Below are 18,624 nucleotides of genomic sequence, written 5' to 3'. Positions count from 1 at the left end.
GGTGACATAAAGATAGACAATTCATGTTTTTGAGTCCAGAAAGCTCTATGCAACAGAAACTACAGATCATTTTGCCATTTTCATCGCGAAATTTCATGTTTGGGGTAATAATAGAGGGCTGTTTGCCTGAGTTGTCTGCTAGCGTAGTGAAAAGTGTTTGCTACTGCAAGGGAGGTGGAGGTCTGGTTTGTTTTCGGTTCTAACCTCGATGGAGGCAGGTAGCCTATCAGTAAAGGAATTTTAAGAAATTCTCGCGCCCCCAATACGTTTTATTGCTACCTTTATTCTTTATCAGCGCCCTGTGGATGTCGATATGAAACTCTTGTAGAATTTCATACTTGTTAACGGCTACTTTTTCCGCTTCTGTCAATAGTTGAATTGACATAAGTGTGGCACTGAATGATTTTTAACTGAATTTCGCTATGAATCTTCACGCATTGCTAAATTTGCACACTTTCATGTTAGTTCAGCAACGGCAATCCAGTATGACTGGTCTGAACGATGACACAGACCATTTCGCGGCCGAATGCGCATAATATTTTGCTAATTCGTAACGATCTGGGGTACTTTGTCTTACTAAAATAGTTATGTTATCTCGATAAGCTGAAATTCATTTTTATTAGTTCAGTTGATACTAATTAGCGTTTCTTCTTTCATTTATATCTTATGTTTAGGTGTCATAGTTAACACACTAATCACCATTAATATAGTCTTACACATGATTGAAAACAGTCTGACAAATTTCGGATAGTTTTTAAATTTCACTTCTGTGCATAGTATGTTGGTAGCACTTCGTCGCCTTGCCTGTTATGCTGTGTAGCAGACTTTAAAGCTCTGCGGATCAGCATAACGAAAAGGTGAGGGGTCTCGCTCATTTTGTCCACGACTGTACGTGTGTGTGTGTGTGTGTGTGTGTGTGTGTGTGTGTGTGTGTAGGAACTATCCTTTTCTTAAAATTCTCACATATTATTATTATTACACATATATCACCACAAAAATACATTTAGCCAGGAGATTTTTTAAATATTCTGTTACACTATTGCCAGAAACAAAGATGAAGAACAATGCTGCAGCGCGAGAGTATTCTGAGATGCTTTTAACCTGATTTTCAATGAGAATGGATATCCCATACATGGAGAGACCTCTGAATTAACCCAGATGGTTTGTACTCATGAATGCTGAGATGGAACACTCTGGCTAAAGCCTTCATGTTACACAACTTCCATTTTTCTCTATTTAAAGACAACTATCATATGCAGGATGCTAATATTCAACCAACACAATACTAGAATGATTCTCATGAATGGTAAATTAATTTTCCTGCAAATTGGGCAAAATGCTTTTTGAGAACTCATCCATAATCATATGATGAATAACTGTCTCCAAATATGCTTTACATATCTCCAAATTCTCATTTAGTCCATCCCAGACTGTATTACACAGGGTGAAGGACGTTGACAATGAGGTCATTAAACACTGAAAACTTTTCCCAACATTCACCACATCAATTTAGGGAACACAAAACAAATGAGTAAGTACACAAAATAACACACAAGAAAGATAACATAACAGATTAAATAGAATACAGACAACTTTTGTGGTTTGGTCACTTAATGAGAACGGGACAAAAATATGTTGGGAATCTCAAGGAAACAGGTGACTAATGTTGACCTTATGTTTGCAATTCTGTTTTAATCATTTGCTTCTCGTGATTCATCAGACAATGGGCCAATGAGTGAATATTAACTTGTTATCAGACATCAGGATAACTAACTTTGCTTGTTAGGAAATATTCTGAATCTACATCTGTACTTCACTAAGTACATGGCAAAGGGTTTTCCCAAAGTACCAGTTTTTACATCTTCTTTCTACTCGATCCACAAATGCAGTGTGGGAAGAAACGATTGTTTAAATGTGACTGTATACCTGTCGTTAGTCCTACTCTTGTCTTCGCAAACCTTAAGGGAGAGATACATGTGTAAAATAGTACATTTGTAGATTCCTCAAGTAAAGATGATGCATGAAACTTGTAACCAGGCTTTCACAAGATAGTTTACATCTTTCTGTTGTAGGATGTTGGCACATATCAATAGCATATGATCTCTCTTTGGTCTGTGAAGCTCTGGAGATTCCCTGGTGCTGTGTTCAGATGGGGAGTGAGGAGGTTGTTAAATGGCAATAGAGCAAGCGAGAAGCTGGGAAGGTGAGGCGTGGCTGGTGGGTTAAGGGATATGACCGGGAGCAAGTGGTATGCTCAGCGACTTTATCGAGCAGTGTTACTGAAGAAGTATCAGGACTCAGCTGGAAAACGTGATAGCTGTATTTTTTGGCAAGGTTAATGAAACCAGTGTCTAAGTGTTATATATATGAGAGTGTGGACTGTGCCAATGAACTACATGTAAAGTTGCTTTTGTAAAAGGAAAACATGCCATATACACATTCTCGGCTGCTGAATTGGTGAAGAGGATAGTTGCTGTGGTTGAGGCGTTTTGCAACAGGAGTGAAGGATTATTCTGTGTTCATTACAGACGTCTGCACTCCTGTAAATGATTTTGTAGAAGGGTGTTCGACCAGTTGGCGCACTCACGGACAGCGGGCAACAGGTGTCATAGTGGCAGCATATCCCACTACCGCTGGCCAGTCCACGTTATGCACAGCTTATGCACAGTACCAGCTGTTCTCACAGTGTGCTACCGACATCAGAGCAGTAGCTGAGCAGCTTTTGCTGGTATCGTTCCCACTTTGGCAATGAAGCAATGAAGTTTCGGGCTCCCTAACTGCATCCAAACGCCAGCTACAACCAGGTTAGGTGCACTTGACTGCAAAGCAATATCCAGGTGGATCTTTGTAGCAGAAGGACCTTGCAGTGTGAAGTACCTTGTTGACATGCGTTCCCATCTATCTATTTACTTCCAATCTATGCTAAGAGACCACTGGAAGGCCTAGGCACTCTCTCTTACGGCGGCAAACAATACAATAAAATTTTACAGCACACACTGGCGAAATTTGGACCTCAGACTGCAGCACACAATTGTGTATGTTCACTGTGGCTGACGTCAATGAACCAGTCCCGGATGCAGATTTCCTCGGCCACTACAATTTACTAGCCAACATCGCAAATGCCCAGCTGATCGATTTGACAACAAATTTGAAAATAATGGGACACAAATGGCAGTTGCTTTCTTCAGTGTTAAACCAGTGAAGTCCACAAGTGTACGCAGACATATTGGACAAATTTCTGGAGCTCACTCACCTGCCTCATACACTGAAGGAAGTCAAACACTCGAGGGCCCACTACATTGTGGCTATGCCTGGCCCACACACCTCACGTTGTTCACATCGACTTGCAACTGAGAAACTTGCTGTATCCAGGGCTGAGTTAGACGCCATGTTGTGACAGGGCATTGTTCAACCGTTGTGCAGCCCATGGTCCTCTGCCTTGCACTTAGTCCCCGAGAAAGACAATTCCTGGCACCCATGTGGAGATTATCGTGCCTTAAGGGTACGAACGGTGCCGGACCGATATCCGGTAGAACACCTGCACAATTTTAGCCACACTTTGGCGGACTAGGTTATATTCAAGCACAATTGACTGTGCGGAGGTTTTCACGCAGATTCCTATAATGCATAAAGTCATTCAGAAAACAGCTACTAACATGCCCTTTGGGCTTTTCGAAAGCTCGTACATGACACTTGGCCCAAATCTGGCAGCATTCCTAGATGTCTTCTTTTGAGGCTTACCGTTGTGTTCGCGTACCTGGAAGGCCTTCTGGTCTATTTCAAGTCACCCAAAGTCCACTGCCACTGCCTAACAACCATTTTTCCGTGCTTGTGCGAGGCCAACATCTTCATACACCCCTCAAAAAGTATATTCGGGGTCACATAAATTGTATTCCTAGGACATTTAATCACTACTAGCAGATCCACGCCACTACTGGACAAGTGACAGGCAATCCTGAACGTGCCATGCCCACAGACACAAAAAGATGTATGACTGTCCCTTCGTGATTTTCGACTGTGATCCCCTAAGTCATGTGTTTCACAGCAACAATACCAAGTTGACACTATGCCAGTTCCAGCAGTTGGGAGTGTGTGTCACAGTTGTCCAGGGACATCCACCATATTTCCAGAATTGACAACATACATCGCCTACTGCTTATCCTACGCTTGTGCTGTCCTCTTTCCTTCTGTGAACTCTGAGGACATTGCCCAAGAACAAGAGAATGACAAACAACTGGACAGCCTTGACCACGACACCTCCAGTAGCCTACAACTCGAGCTGCTACCCATTCCCAGCTCAGCCCACGAAATTTGGTGCAACATTTCAACTGGCACACACCACTTATTTCTCCCAGACAAACTCCAGTGCAGTGCTCTTGACCATGTCCACAGACTGTCACACTCTGGCATCAATACAACCATGCCGCTCATGACCACGCAGTTTGTCTGGCCAGGAGTACAGAAAGACTGTCATCAATGGGCATGCACCTGCACACTGGATGTCAAACATCGGGAGGCACACCCATGCACCCATTGGTGGCTTTACCAACATGACATGCTGTTTTGCACATGTTCATGTGGACATCGGGGGCTCCATCCCCTCTGTCCCAAGGCAATTGTTACCTGCAGACAATTGCAGACCACTACACACATTGGTCAGAGGCAATGCCCATAGTGGATATCATCGCCGAAACCGTTGCCACCGCCTTTGTCAACAGCTGAGTGGCATGCTTCAGCTGCCACAGTCATATAACAATGGATTGCAGCTGTCCGTTGATGGTGCGCTTTTCACACACGTCTCTCGACTGTGTGACGTGCAGTGACGTAGAACCACCAGCTACCACCTGGTGACTTAATGGCATTGTCAAGCAGCTCCACCAAACACTGAACACCTACCTAATTTGCCACAACACCGCCTGGATGGACACACTCCCACTGGTACTGCTTGGCCTGCGAGTAACACCAAAGGAAGAGATCGGTGCTTTGCCAGCCAACCTGGTCTATGGACAATCCCTCGCCATCCATAGTGATTTTATGGAGTATCACCATCATGTGACTCCTCAGCCCCTCCACTGGCGGAACATCTACACACCCATATGGCCTGCCTCAGAACACAAACTGATGTGGTATGACACCAGCAAAATGTTTGTACCTGCTGACCTACAGAACTGTACACGTGTTATGCTGTGCTACCACTTAAGCCACCCTAATTGAGGCATCATCACCCACGGTGAGAGAACACTCGACATGATTGCAAGGGCAAGTTGACCAAGAAGTCAATCAACTGAGTCAAGCTCGCTTACATCTTGACCACTCCTGCCACCGTTCACTTCTTCGACCCAGTGGAAGACCTGTTAACAGAAGAGGCATCCCCCGTCACTCGTCAGACAGAGCCCGCACCAGTAGTCGGCCATGATACACGCATGTGACCAGCTGCCATCGCGCTGTGTGTGCCGCAGACCAATTCCACATTGCACAGCCACCCAGACCACACTTACCACAGGTGCTCGGCCCACCTCCACCACAGCACCAGCAAACTATGTCATGTGCTTCGGCCACCATGTCCCTTTCAAACGTCCATGTTGTAACATAACAATGGCCAGCCGCTGGTGGCTATAGACACTCAGTGCCCAGTGAGCCGCATCGTCAGCATATCTTCTCCAGTCAGGCTCTGGAAACCACTTTGTTTACCTTGTGCATAACTGGCTGCTTGTCTGTTGCAGATCCTGGACTTGCATTCACATACCTGTTACTACTTGCCAACAGTTAACAGCGTCTACCTTGTACAAAGCTTTCTCAAAGTTAATTCTGAATTAACTGCACACTACTCTTTTCTTACCATTTGCTTTACAATCTCTCTCTCTCTCTCTCTCTCTCTCTCTCTCTCTCTCTCTCTCTCTCTCACACACACACACACACACACACACACACACACACACACACACACACACACACACACAGCTTATAGTGCTAGTTAATTCATATTTTTTTTAACAGTGGTTGTCCAACACCATATAGTGCAGTTTCTAGACTTTTCATGCATGGCTGTACTCATTAAGTAGCCTCGAGAGCAAGGACAGCCACATATGAATTAAGTTGCTTATTTATCTGTCGAAACTGCAGGAGTAGAATCTCAAATGAGGATAAACCATGCAAAACAAAGAATTTTTTAACAAAAACAATATTTCACTAATAATAATGCTGTCTCTGTGTCAAGCTAAGAATACTTCACATTGCCATCATATTTATTCTAGCACAGGGAGTGTAATGCAATATTCAAATTATAACTCGTTTTTCACTTTTTTTTTTTTTTTTTTTTTTTTTTTTTTTTTTTTTTTTTTTTTTTACAAGTAATAGGACAAGTAAATATTTACAAGATATTTTAAAATAATCATTTTCACACTGCCTTACATTATTATTATTCAGTTTTTTATATATTGCTACTACTGAGCCAGAAAATTTAAAAAGAAGAGGATATTTATAATGCAACAACAATCAAATGAAGATAGAAAAAGTATCCATTTACCAAACTATAGCAGATATGCAGACAAACAATACATGATAAAACACTAACTTTTGAACACAAATATTATTTCATACACAAAATATGAGAATGAACAGGAAAAACAGTATTAATAGCTAGTATCTTAATTTGATTGATTTATTATTATTATTGAAATGATTAATGGAAAATCTCATATAAAGATGTGAAACAAATACTAACAAAGAGATAGGGGGGCTGGCCTGTACTTACCTCAGCTCAGTACAGCCGATAGATACACAAAAAACAGAACCGAAAATTTACGTTCCTAGCTTTCGGAACAAATGTTCCTTCATCAGGGAGGAGAGAGGGGAAAGGAGGGGAAGAAGAGAAAGTAGATTCAGTTGCTCACAACCCAGGTTATGAAGCAACAGGGAAAGGAAAACAGGGAGGGTAGCAAGGATGGAGGCATGGTTGTCAGAGGGAAGCCAAAGATATTCTACTGTAAGTACTGTGCCAGCTTCAAACCAAAGAGGATGCATACAGAAGTAAAGAGGTATATAGTATAAAGATAAACACAACTATGTAGGATGAAAAGATGCGTGAATGGCCAAAGAGGAAAGGGAAAGAGGAGAAGACTGGAGAGTAAATGGGAGTGAGGTTGTTTAACGTAGGTTCAGTCCAGGGGGATGGCGGGATGAAAGGATGTGTTGAAGTGCAAGTTCCCATCTCCGCAGTTCAGAGGGACTGGTGTTGGGTGGGAGAAGCCAAATGGCACATACAGTGTAGCAGGTTCCTAGGTCCCTAGAATTATGCTGAAGGGCATGCTCCGCTACTGGGTATTGGACATCTCCTAGGCGGACAGTTCGTCTGTGTCCGTTCATGCGCTCAGCCAGTTTAGTTGTTGTCATACCGATGTACTGGCTGAGCGCATGAACGGACACAGACGAACTGTCCGCCTAGGAGATGTCCAATACCCAGTAGCGGAGCATGCCCTCCAGCATAATTCTAGGGACCTAGGAACCTGCTACACTGTATGTGCCATTTGGCTTCTCCCACCCAACACCAGTCCCTCTGAATTGCGGAGATAAGAACTTGCACTCCAACACATCCTTTCATCCCGCCATCCCCCTGGACTGAACCTATGTTAAACAACCTCACTCCCATTTACTCTTCAGTCTTCTCCTCTTTCCCTTTCCTCTTTGGCCATTCACGCATCTTTTCATCCTACATAGTTGTGTTTATCTTTATACTATATACCTCTTTACTTCTGTATGCATCCTCTTTGGTTTGAAGCTGGCACAGTACTTACAGTAGAATATCTTTGGCTTCCCCCTGACAACCATGCCTCCATCCTTGCTACCCTCCCTGTTTTCCTTTCCCTGTTGCTTCATAACCTGGGTTGTGAGCAACTGAATCTACTTTCCCTTCTTCCCTTCCTTTCCCCTCTCTCCTCCCTGATGAAGGAACATTTGTTCCGAAAGCTAGGAACGTAAATTTTCGGTTCTGTTTTTTGTGTATCTATCGGCTGTACTGAGCTGAGGTAAGTACTGGCCAGCCCCTCTATCTCTTTGTTAATATTTATTATTATTATTATTATAGCTCTTTTATTTGAAGAGACAGGGGCAGTCAAAACTTACCTGGTAGTCAGAACCAACCATGATTGTCTTTCGCCAGTCCTCATCTTCTTGAGGGTTATAATCACAGTCATCATCTGGTGCAGGGCCACCGGCAGCACCAGACCCACCACTCCCTATTCCCACAGCACCACCACCTCCACCACATTGTGGCTGCAGATTGGGTGTGTATAACTGTCGAAGTCCTGATGACGAGGCACCCCCTTCCTCTGAACTGCTACTACTAGCTGCACTACTTCCTCCTCCAACACTGCATTCCACCTCTGTCCCTGCGCCACCCTCTGCATCGCGTTCTCCATAACCGTACATTGCCAAGAGCTCTTCGAGGGGCATGTCACCTAGGACACAGAATTCATACTTTTAAAAATAAACTGTCATAATTTATAAAAAAATTATATAAGCAAGAAGTTATAGTCATATATAAAACAATGTTATCTCCTAATGTTTCTTGTAACCACGAATTGGCAGTAGTTGTTTTTTGTGATCTTCAGTCAGAAGATTGATGTACTGGTCCCTCCTTTTTGAGCCATAAATTTCTTTTCTCTCCAATTCGATACAGTACTTCTGCAATAGTTGTTTGACCTACTCATCCAATCTTTGGCGTTATTCTGCAGCACTATATTTCAAAAGCTTATATTCTCTTCTTGCCTTAACTGTTTACAGTGGATGTTTCACTTCTGTGAAAGGCTATGCTCCATACAAATACTCCCAGCAAAGACTTTTTAACATTTAAATTGGTATTAGGTGTTTTCTTGCTTCTGCCAGTTTGCATTTTATATTCTCTCTATATCAATGATTATCAGTTAGTCTGCTGCTCAAATAACCAAACTTTTTTACAACTATTAGTGTCTCATTTCCTAATCTAGTTCCCTCAGCATCACTCAATTTAATTCAATTATGCTTCATTACCTTGGTCTTGGTTTTGTTGTTGTTCACCATATGACCTCTTTTCAAGATACTACCCACTTAGTTAAATTTTTTGCTGGTTCTGCCTCAATTACAACATTATTGGCAAACCACAAAGTTTATTTCTTCACTGCAAACTTTAATTCTCTTTTGAAATTTCTCTTGGTTCCCTTGACTCCTCGCTAAATGTACAGACTGAATAACATTGTGGAAAGACAACAACCCTGACTCACTTCTTTCTCAACTATTATTTCTCATTCATATGCTTCTACTGTAATCAATGCTCTCTGGTACCTGTACAACCTATGTGGACTTTCCGGTCACTGTATTTTATACTTGATATATGAAGAATTTCAAAGGGTGCTCACCAGTCGAAACTGTCAAAAGCTTTGTCTAAATCTAGAAATGCTGCAAATGTAGGTTTGTCTTTTTCAATATACCTTCAAAGATAAGTTGAAGGGTCAATATTGCCTTGCATATTCCTACATTTCTCCAGAGCTCAAACTGATCTTCCCTGATGTCAGCTTCTTGAACCTTTGGAGAAAGAAACAGCTGTATGAATATCAAGAGCTCAGATGACAAGCTAGTATTAGGCGAAGGAGGGAAGGCTGAGAGGAGGAGAAACTTCACGATAATTACAGAGGAGGAAGTGGAGAAAGGTGCTGAGCAATAATGTGAGAGGAATTTGGCAGAGCACTGAAAAATCTAAGTTGAAACAAAACACCTCTGTATTATTAAGACCATTGGGAGAAACAGCTATGAAAGAACTGTTACAATGTCAGATATACAAGAGACAAAATAGCCTCATACTTCACGAAAAATGTGTAATAATCAAAATACTGAAGGTAAGCACTCATTTGAAAAATAACACAATAGAAAATCCAGGATGAAATAACAACAATATTGTGAAAAGGATAGACTGCTACTCACCATATAAAGGAGAAGTTGTGCCGCAGGCATGCATAACAAAGACACTGCTATAAATTTGAGCTTTTGGCTGAAAGTCATTCTACAGTAGAAAACAAGAGAAACATACACACATGCACAACACACACACCTATGAACACTGCCTTCGGCTGACGAAGGGGTACTGTGTACAGCAGCTGCATCTGATAGGAGAAGCAATCTGTGTGTGTGTGGGGGGGGGGGGGGTGGGGGGGGGGGTAATAAGGAGGAGGATGGGGTGGGGGCAGGGAGGGATAGCAGGGTAGAGGTGGGGGATGGAATAGTGTTGCTTGTGGGAGCATGCAGGGATGTGTGAGGACAGGGTTAGGGTTAGCTGCTAGGTGCAGTCGTAGATGTTTGAGGGGGGAGGGGAGGGCATAGAGACAGGGAAGAAAGACTAGTGGGTAAGAGTTCCTACCTGCACAGTACTGAACTGAATGGGTGTGTCACAGGGGTGAGGAGAGAAATGGATTCAGGAGAGTGTTTCTACAAAGGATCTAAGGTTTTAAGCAAGTATTCTTTTCTGAAGAAAACTTTAGCAAAAAGCTCAGCGCATAACAGTCTTTTCATTATGTCTGTCTGCAACTCGACATGTCATCTTTATGGTGATTAACAATCTACCCTTTTCATAATTGTTGATATTCCCACCAGGAATTTCCATTGTTACACAAGATTGGTATAATCTGTAAAAGCTGACCAGGTGTAAGATCAGTTCGTGTTTTGGAGAAATGAATGAGCACGTTATGCACAACTAGCCCTGCCACTTATCTTCTTAAATAGAATGAAGAAAGCAAAGTATGACAATGGAGACTAGAATACGCTGTGCCAGGGATAAAATGGACTGTAATTATGAGTCACAGAACATGAAAAGAAGGCAGTAGTTGAGGGAGGCATGAGACAGGGTTGTATTCTATAACCCACATTATTTAATTTGTGCAATGCAAAAACAGGACAGGAAACAACCAAGAAGAAGTTTGGAAAGAAAACCTCTGAAGTTTGCTGATGATATTGTAATTATGTTAGACATGACCACAATGCAACTCCACAACGAATGTTTCTATCGGACATACGACGAGTTGGCTAGTATTCGTAAAGAGCTGGAAATCGCCAAGGCTGCTCTCGAGAGATTGGAAGCTTCTGCAAATGGATGTGTCAGTCTGGCTACCAAGAATCATATACCAAAGATAGCTCAAATACTATCACCTCTTGTACACTGTGTTTCCTCTGCAACAAGTATAGCTTGACTGTGAGTGGCATGTCAGTGGTAGTGCTAGAAGCCTACAAGGAAGACGGGGACCAGGGGTAACTCGGTGTGTTGCATCCTTGTTTTTAGCCAACAAATTTGAGGTGTTCTCTCTCACTGAAACCAAAACTATGAGGCTCAACTGACCTGTTTAGGGACACCAGTTTGTCTCCTGTAACAGTGCAACGAACACTAAAGGGTGGTGACCAGTAACTGTCGAAAGTTCACTGTATGGCAAATATAGGTAATCTGTAGGGAAATGGCAGCAAGGGATGGGATGGAACACTGGTGCACTCAACTCAGTGCTGATGACTGGTGGCCTCATACAACATGTTGAAAAGCCTATTCCAACAGCACTTTAGGGAACATGCTGCACTAATTGCAGACTGATGCACAAGTAACAACAAACGATGTCTACCGTCTGGGTTCCGATGTTGCATTTAGATTATTACGGCGACTGTCATAGAAAGTTACTGGATGAAGTTCACAGACAGCAGAACTGTCCGCAGAACTGATTGAGGCTCCCTTGCCCTGGTTCAATTGGAAGGTTTGAACCGGAGACTTCAAAGGTTTCCTCAACTCGTGCCATATGATTGAGAACTGTACCGTCCACCTAAATGAGTCAAAAGCACACTACATAACCGAGTCAGCAACTTAGGAAAGCAGTGAACTGTGTGTGTGTGTGGGGGGGGGAGTGTGTTTTTTCCCCCCAGATAAGGCAACTCCCTCCAGTCCAGATAACGATAGTCTTAGCAGACCTGGAAGTAACAGTGTAAAGAAATGCCCCCACAGCCAAGAGTATCAAAATCCTAGTAATCAACTGTTGAAGCATTTGCAACGAAGCCTCAGAGTTTGAACTGTTCCTAAACGCATTGGAGCTCACATAATTGACAGCAGGTAGTTCTGGGAGAAATTTAAATGAATAGTGAAAGGATAAGCCGATGGGAAATGACATGGCATTTTTGTCACAGTAGACACAAAACTCAAATCTACCAACACAGAAATCGAAACCGCACTGAAGATTATCTGAGTAAGACCTAGTATCAAGGGCAGGCATAAAATTATTCTTTTGTCATTCTACTGATCGCTAGACTCACCTCCAGATGTTACCGAAAACTTTACAGAAAACCTAAGTTTGCTTGTACAAAAAGTCCCTGATTATACTGTCACCATCTGAAGAGACTTTAATCATCCAACAATCAGTTGGGATAATTACAGTTTTGAAAGTGATGAGTGTGACAAGATGTCCTGTGAAATATTACTGAATGCCTTATCTGAAAAATACCTAGAACAGATAGCTCAGATGCTTACTCATGAAGTAAATATTATGGATATACTGACAAAAAATGACTTGATCTCTTTGAGGATGTTCCTATTGAAACTGTTATCAGTGACTAGAGACCTATATAACTAGAAGAAGAGTTAACAATGGGAGCGGCCCTCCGTGGTATACCATCACTGTAAAGAAAATTCTAAGGAAAAAGTCTACTGCATATTAGGTGTAAAATAATGCATGGGGCTGCAGATAGAGGGATGTTAAATGAAATGCATTTGGCTGTAAAAGAGTAATGTGTTATATCTTTAATAACTACTGTAGCACAATCTCACTAAAACATATCTCAGAAAATGCAATGAAATTCTAGTCATATGTCACGGCTATTAGTGGCAATAAACTTAATGTACAGAGACAAATGGTTGAGACAGAAACTGAAATTGAGGATAATAAGGCAAAAGCAGGAAGGCTGAATTTCATTTCAAATGTTGCTCTGCAAAAGGAAAATCCACAAGTATTGCCCCAATTCAATTCTCACACTACTGCATATACTAGATATATATATAGGCACTAGTGTCAGTAGTGCTGAGCCACAGCTGGAATTGCTACAACTGGAGAACACTCCAGGGCCCAATGGAATCCCTATCAGACTGTATACTGAATTTGTGGCTGAGTTAGCCTCTCTTCTAACTATAATCTATTGCAGATCCCATGTACAAAAAGCGGTAACCATCAGCTGGAAGGAAGCCCAGGTCACATCCATCGACAAGAAGAATAGCAGAAGTGATCAACAAAACTATCATAGAATATCCTTGAAAGCAATGTTTTAGAATCTTAGAACATATTCTGAGCTCAAACATACTGAGGTATATTGAACAGAACAACCTCCTCCATGCCAAACAGTATGGATTTTGAAAGCACAGATCACATGAAACCCAACTTATACTTTTCTCACATGACTTCCTGAAAGCCACAGATCAAGGCAGTCAGGGAGATTAAGTACTTCATGACTTCCAAAAAGCATTTGACTCAGTACTATACCTGCACTTATTATTAAAAGTATGGGGTATCAAGTGAAATTTTTTATTGGATTGAAGATTTCTTGGTAGACAGGACACAGCAGCGTCATCAACAGACATAAAAGTCCCAAAAAGAATGACCCAATTTTAACTTGTAATAATACTGAGACAAATGTCACTAGGTAACTGAAACAGCACTAGATGTAATCGGCATGGTCTAGAGTTTCAGAAAAAATCTGCTACATGTCGCTACGAGTGCTGACCTGGAGCGTGCAGCTAGTCTCGCGCAAAATGGTGTCTGTGTAAACAGAAGGCATATTGTGTTACTGAATTTAGTCGTACTCAATCAGTGATCACAGTTCAGTTGGCGTTTCATATTCGATTTCATGCTAAACCACCATCATCAAAGAACATTCAACAATGGTATAAACAGTCTGAAGAAACAGGGTGCCTCTGTAAAGGCAAAAGTCCTGGCCAGCCACGTGTTCCTGAACAAATAGTGGAACAAATCCGACGTGCATTTGAGCATAGTCTCCACAAGTCTACAAGTCATGCTAGCCGAGAACTTGCGTTACCGCGCATGACAGTGTGGCGTGTGTTACAGCATCATTTAGCCCTCAAACCATACCGATTATAGCTGGTACAAGCTCTTCGAGATACTGACAAAGTGAAGCAAGTGGACTTCAGCAATGCTATTCTAAACGGTTGATATTCAGCGATGAGGCAACTTTCCATATTAGTGGTACGGTTCACTGTCATAATGTGCATATATAGGGTCTCGAAAATCCTCATGAAACAACTTAACATGAACGTGATTACTAAAAATGAGTGTTTTTTGTGCTGTTATGCAAGCAAGGTTTATGGACCCTACTTTTTGAGGAAGAAACCATAACAGGACAATCATACCTTACAATGCTATGGAACTGGTTATTCCCACAACTTGACTCTGACAATTTTATCTATAAGCAAGATGGAGCACCACCGCACTGGCACAACAATGTGTGCAATTTCCTCAATGCCAATGTGCCTCAACGTTGGATAGGGCGTACAGGACCATGAGACCAGGCTTTACACACTTAGCCTCCTAGGTCCCCTGACTTAGCACCATGTGATTTCTTCCTGTGGGGATATGTTAAACAATGTGTTTACATTCCTCCCTTACCGTGTGACATTGATGAACTAAAAACCAGAATATCAGCTGCTATAGCTCCACTGACAGAAGACACCTAACACTCAGTTTGGGATGATTCGGCTCTCGGCTAAATGTCGTCTGTGCAGCCAATGGAGGATATATTGAACATTTATGACGTATTTCTATAAACTTCTGTCTTTTCTGAGTAATTTAGTATGCAATTTGTTGGTATTAAGCCCTTCTTCCTAATAAATAATTCTATTTAAAATTGGGTCATTCTTTTTGGGACACCCTGTATAATGAAGTACCGTCTGAAAGAGCTGCACAAATATTCATTTGTGCCTTGATAAGATTTCAAAGTGGTGAAAAATTGGCAACCTGTTTTAAATGTTCAGAAATGTGAAATTGTGCAGTTTACAAAACAAAAATGCATAATATGCTATGATTGCAATATCAGTGAGTCACAACTCGAATTAGTCAGCTCATACAAATACCTCAATGCTGCAGAGATATGAAATGGAACAATTGCATACACTCACCTGTAGGTAAAGCAGGTGGCAGACTTTTGTTTATTGATAGAATACTTGGGAAATGCAATCAGTCTGCAAAGGAGTTTGCTTCCAAAACACTTGTGTAACCCATCCTATAACGCTGCCAAAATGTGAGAGAGATCCATACCTAAGTGGTCAAATAGGGTATACTGGCATATGCCTTCTCCAGCACACCGGCCAGCACTAGGAAACATTGTATAGCAGGTGCTGAACTAAGAGCATGGTGCTGAACTAAGCACAACCATGACAAGAGATGACCAAGAAACGCCCCCGGCCTCACCCAGTTCCAGGCCCACTGTCAAGTCCATCGAATTCAAGGTACTGTGAACTCTCATTATTTCCTGTTCGATGCAGGAATCCCTGTGTTTCGCTTCATTCAAAAACTGTTACCTACGTCGTCTCCAGACGCACTCTTCTATGATGAACTAGTAGGTGCATGAAGTCAATATTTGGAACAGCAGATTCAGGTTGCAGGCAACCAGATCTCAGTTCTTTTGCCTTATGAAAAAGATGGAACAGATATACTGTCAGTGGTATACCTACTTACAGGGCTTCACTAGGAAGTGTAAAGTCAAGTGGGGTTGTGGCAACTTTTATAGTGACATGATGATCCGTGATGTGATCACATACAATGTCCCTCACAGGAAAATTAGATAACAGATTCTCAAGCACTCAGATCCTTTGCTCCATCACGTGTTGCAAATATTAGAACAATTCAATTCTGACGCCACAGCCACTGATAAATTTAATCAGGTCCTAATTTGTCGGGTGAAGTCCCCTCTACACCGTGACCACCTCACTCAGCTGCCACAAGTGTGCACACAGACAGCTCAGTAAACAAGCACCCAGGCTTGTAAACCTAGTGAAGTCTTGCTCTCACTGTTTTGATTGCCATAAGCAGCAAAATTACCCGTCGCGTAATGCAACATGTTACTCATGTGGAAAGAAATGCTATGTCCAGGCAGTTTGCTTGCAATGGCAAAAGAACACCAATTCTGCCCTTTCTCGCAACAGGACCCATGCACATTCTGTGACTGCGGTGTTTTCAAGACCAACTACAGGTTCTAGCAGCTATTCAAGTAAGGTTGAGCTCTCATATCGCCCCAGTGCAGTGTGTCACAATTCCAACAAAATATTTGTAACACTACAAATTACTGGCCGTCATGTTGACTTTCAATTGCTTTGCTTAATTGTGCCACATATGAACAGTTAGGCTCACCACACATGTCAAAATCTAGCACACACCTCACTACATACAATGGAAAGAAATCCCAGTACTTGAACAGTGTAGTTTGCCTGCCACTTACAAATCACACACAAGGACAGTGAAATTTACTGTGTTGCACTCAATAGACAGTGAAAATATTTTTGGCTCAAATTTGCTTGGTCTTATCATCCAAGACTATGTACTTTCAGTGACTACTTTTAATCAAAAAGACAGTGTAGCTGGTATGCTTAAGGAATCTCCTGATCCTTTTTCTGATGGTCTTGGAAAAGTTAATAATTTTGTAGTGCACATGACCATGAAAAACAATGCACAACCTAAGTTTTTCTGGGATTGGCCTGTTCCCATTGCTTTATGCGACAATGAATTGAAACAATTGCAAGACACTAGTGTGATTGTTCCAATACAAGCTCGTCAGTGGGCAAGTCCATTGGTTTTGATGCACAAGCCTGCTGGTTGCATTTTTATATGTTTTGACTTCAAAACTACAGTCAATTCACAGAGAATAATTGACACTTATCCACTGCCTCACCCTGAGGAACTTATGGACAGCTTTGGTGCAGGCTGTTATGTTCTAAGATAGATTTGCTTGATGCTTATTTGCAAATGCCACTAGGTGAAGGATCACAAGTGTTTGTTGCTAGTACACACTCAGGCCTGTTCATGTATTTGCATCTGCCCTTCGACAAAGCCTCTGTACCCGCCATTTTTCAACAGTACTTGGAAAAGCTGAGTGCTCATGTGCCGTTCTGTTCGAACTACCTTGACAATATAGTCGTGTCAGGTCGTATGCCAGAGGAACATGCTGCCAATAAGTGTACTCTTTTTCGAGTGTTGTCATATGCAGGACTCAAGTGTCATCTCGAAAAGAGTGACTTTTTCAGGCAGAACTACAGTAACTGCCTGTTCCTCACAATGTGTCTGAACTGCAGTCAGTGCTAGGCAAGTCGACGTACTACATTCATTTCATTCTGAAAAGTGTCACATGGCCCCACTTCATCACTTGGATCGGAAAAATGAACTCAAAAATGCCTTGCTTAGTGACAGATGTTTAGTACATTTTGATCCTGCCAAACTAGTGATTTTGCAAGTATGCGCTTCCCCTTACAGAACTGGCATTGTTCTTTTGCACAGAACTGGTGCACAAGACGGACCAATAGCTTTTGCCTCAGATTTGTTAACTCAAACTCAGTGCAACTAGTCACAAATTGAAAAAGAATCTCTTGCTACTGTGTATGGTGTGACAAAATTCCATCAATATCTGTTTGGTCGCAAGTTCTATTTAGTGACAGATCACAAGCCTTTGCAGTCCTTGTTTTATCCATAAAAGCCGATTCCTTCATGTACTGCTCAAAAATTGCAACACTGGGCTTTGCTTCTATTCCGGTATCAGTACAAAATTGTGTACAGACCTACGGCAAAGCATGGCAATGGTGACGCCTTTTCTCACCTTCCGATCGGCCCCCAACTCTGATTTCGATTCCTCTGACGCATCTTGTTGCCAGAACGGTGCGCAGGACTCTGAATTGCTGCAATCTTTTCCATTGAATTACAGAAAAATTGCACAGGCCACAGAAGCGGACCCTGATTTGAAGATTTTGTTACATTACATTTGCATGTCTTGACCTCGCTCATTGAATAGTATTCAGAACTCAGTAGTGGACTGATACTTTGTTCGTCGGCATAACCTTTCTGTAAAAGGTGTGATCTTAATACAATCTGACAGTGGACAATCGCATGTGCTCATTCCTACAGTGTGCGTTTGATCTGGATCAAGGGTGAGGACAGCCTATCCACATTCCTCCAGAACCTCAACAACTTCTCCCCCATTTGCTTCACCTAGTCCTACTCAATCCAACAAGCCACCTTCCTAGATTTTGACCTCCACCTCAAAGATGGCTACATCAGTACGTCCCTCCACATCAAACCTACTAACCGCCAGCAATACCTCCACTTCGACAGCTCCCACCCAAAGAAGTCTCTCTCAAAATATACCAAGGGCCTCACTGAAGCATTAGGGTCTCACTGAAGCCTTCACAGACTGTAAGTATCCTTCCAACCTTGTACAAAACAAATCTCCTATGCCTTATCATTCTGGTCTCCCACCCCCTCCCAAAGTCCCACCACCCAGCGACAGAGGAGAATTCCCCTCATAACTCAGTACCACCCGGAACTGGAGCAACTGAACCACATTCTCTGCCAGGATTTCGAC

At 42.2% G+C, this 18,624-nt stretch overlaps 1 protein-coding gene across 6 annotated transcripts in view; it reads right to left on the bottom strand.

The window, feature by feature from the left end:
* The window catches only part of LOC124794640 (mesoderm induction early response protein 1), a 189,579-nt gene that overhangs the window by 21,594 nt on the left and 149,361 nt on the right, over positions 1-18,624 (bottom strand). For 5 of the 6 annotated variants that reach the window (XM_047258151.1, XM_047258156.1, XM_047258152.1 and 2 more), the window contains one exon: positions 8,122-8,456. In XM_047258151.1, coding sequence (XP_047114107.1) covers positions 8,122-8,456 — 335 coding nt within the window. Of the gene's footprint in view, positions 1-8,121; positions 8,457-9,464; positions 9,559-18,624 lie in introns of all 6 variants that reach the window. The other variant, XM_047258154.1, reaches the window with a different exon arrangement.

This window comes from Schistocerca piceifrons, chromosome 4 (assembly GCF_021461385.2).
Source record: "Schistocerca piceifrons isolate TAMUIC-IGC-003096 chromosome 4, iqSchPice1.1, whole genome shotgun sequence".
Taxonomy (NCBI): domain Eukaryota; kingdom Metazoa; phylum Arthropoda; class Insecta; order Orthoptera; family Acrididae; genus Schistocerca; species Schistocerca piceifrons.
This window is presented reverse-complemented; position numbering and strand designations above follow the sequence as displayed.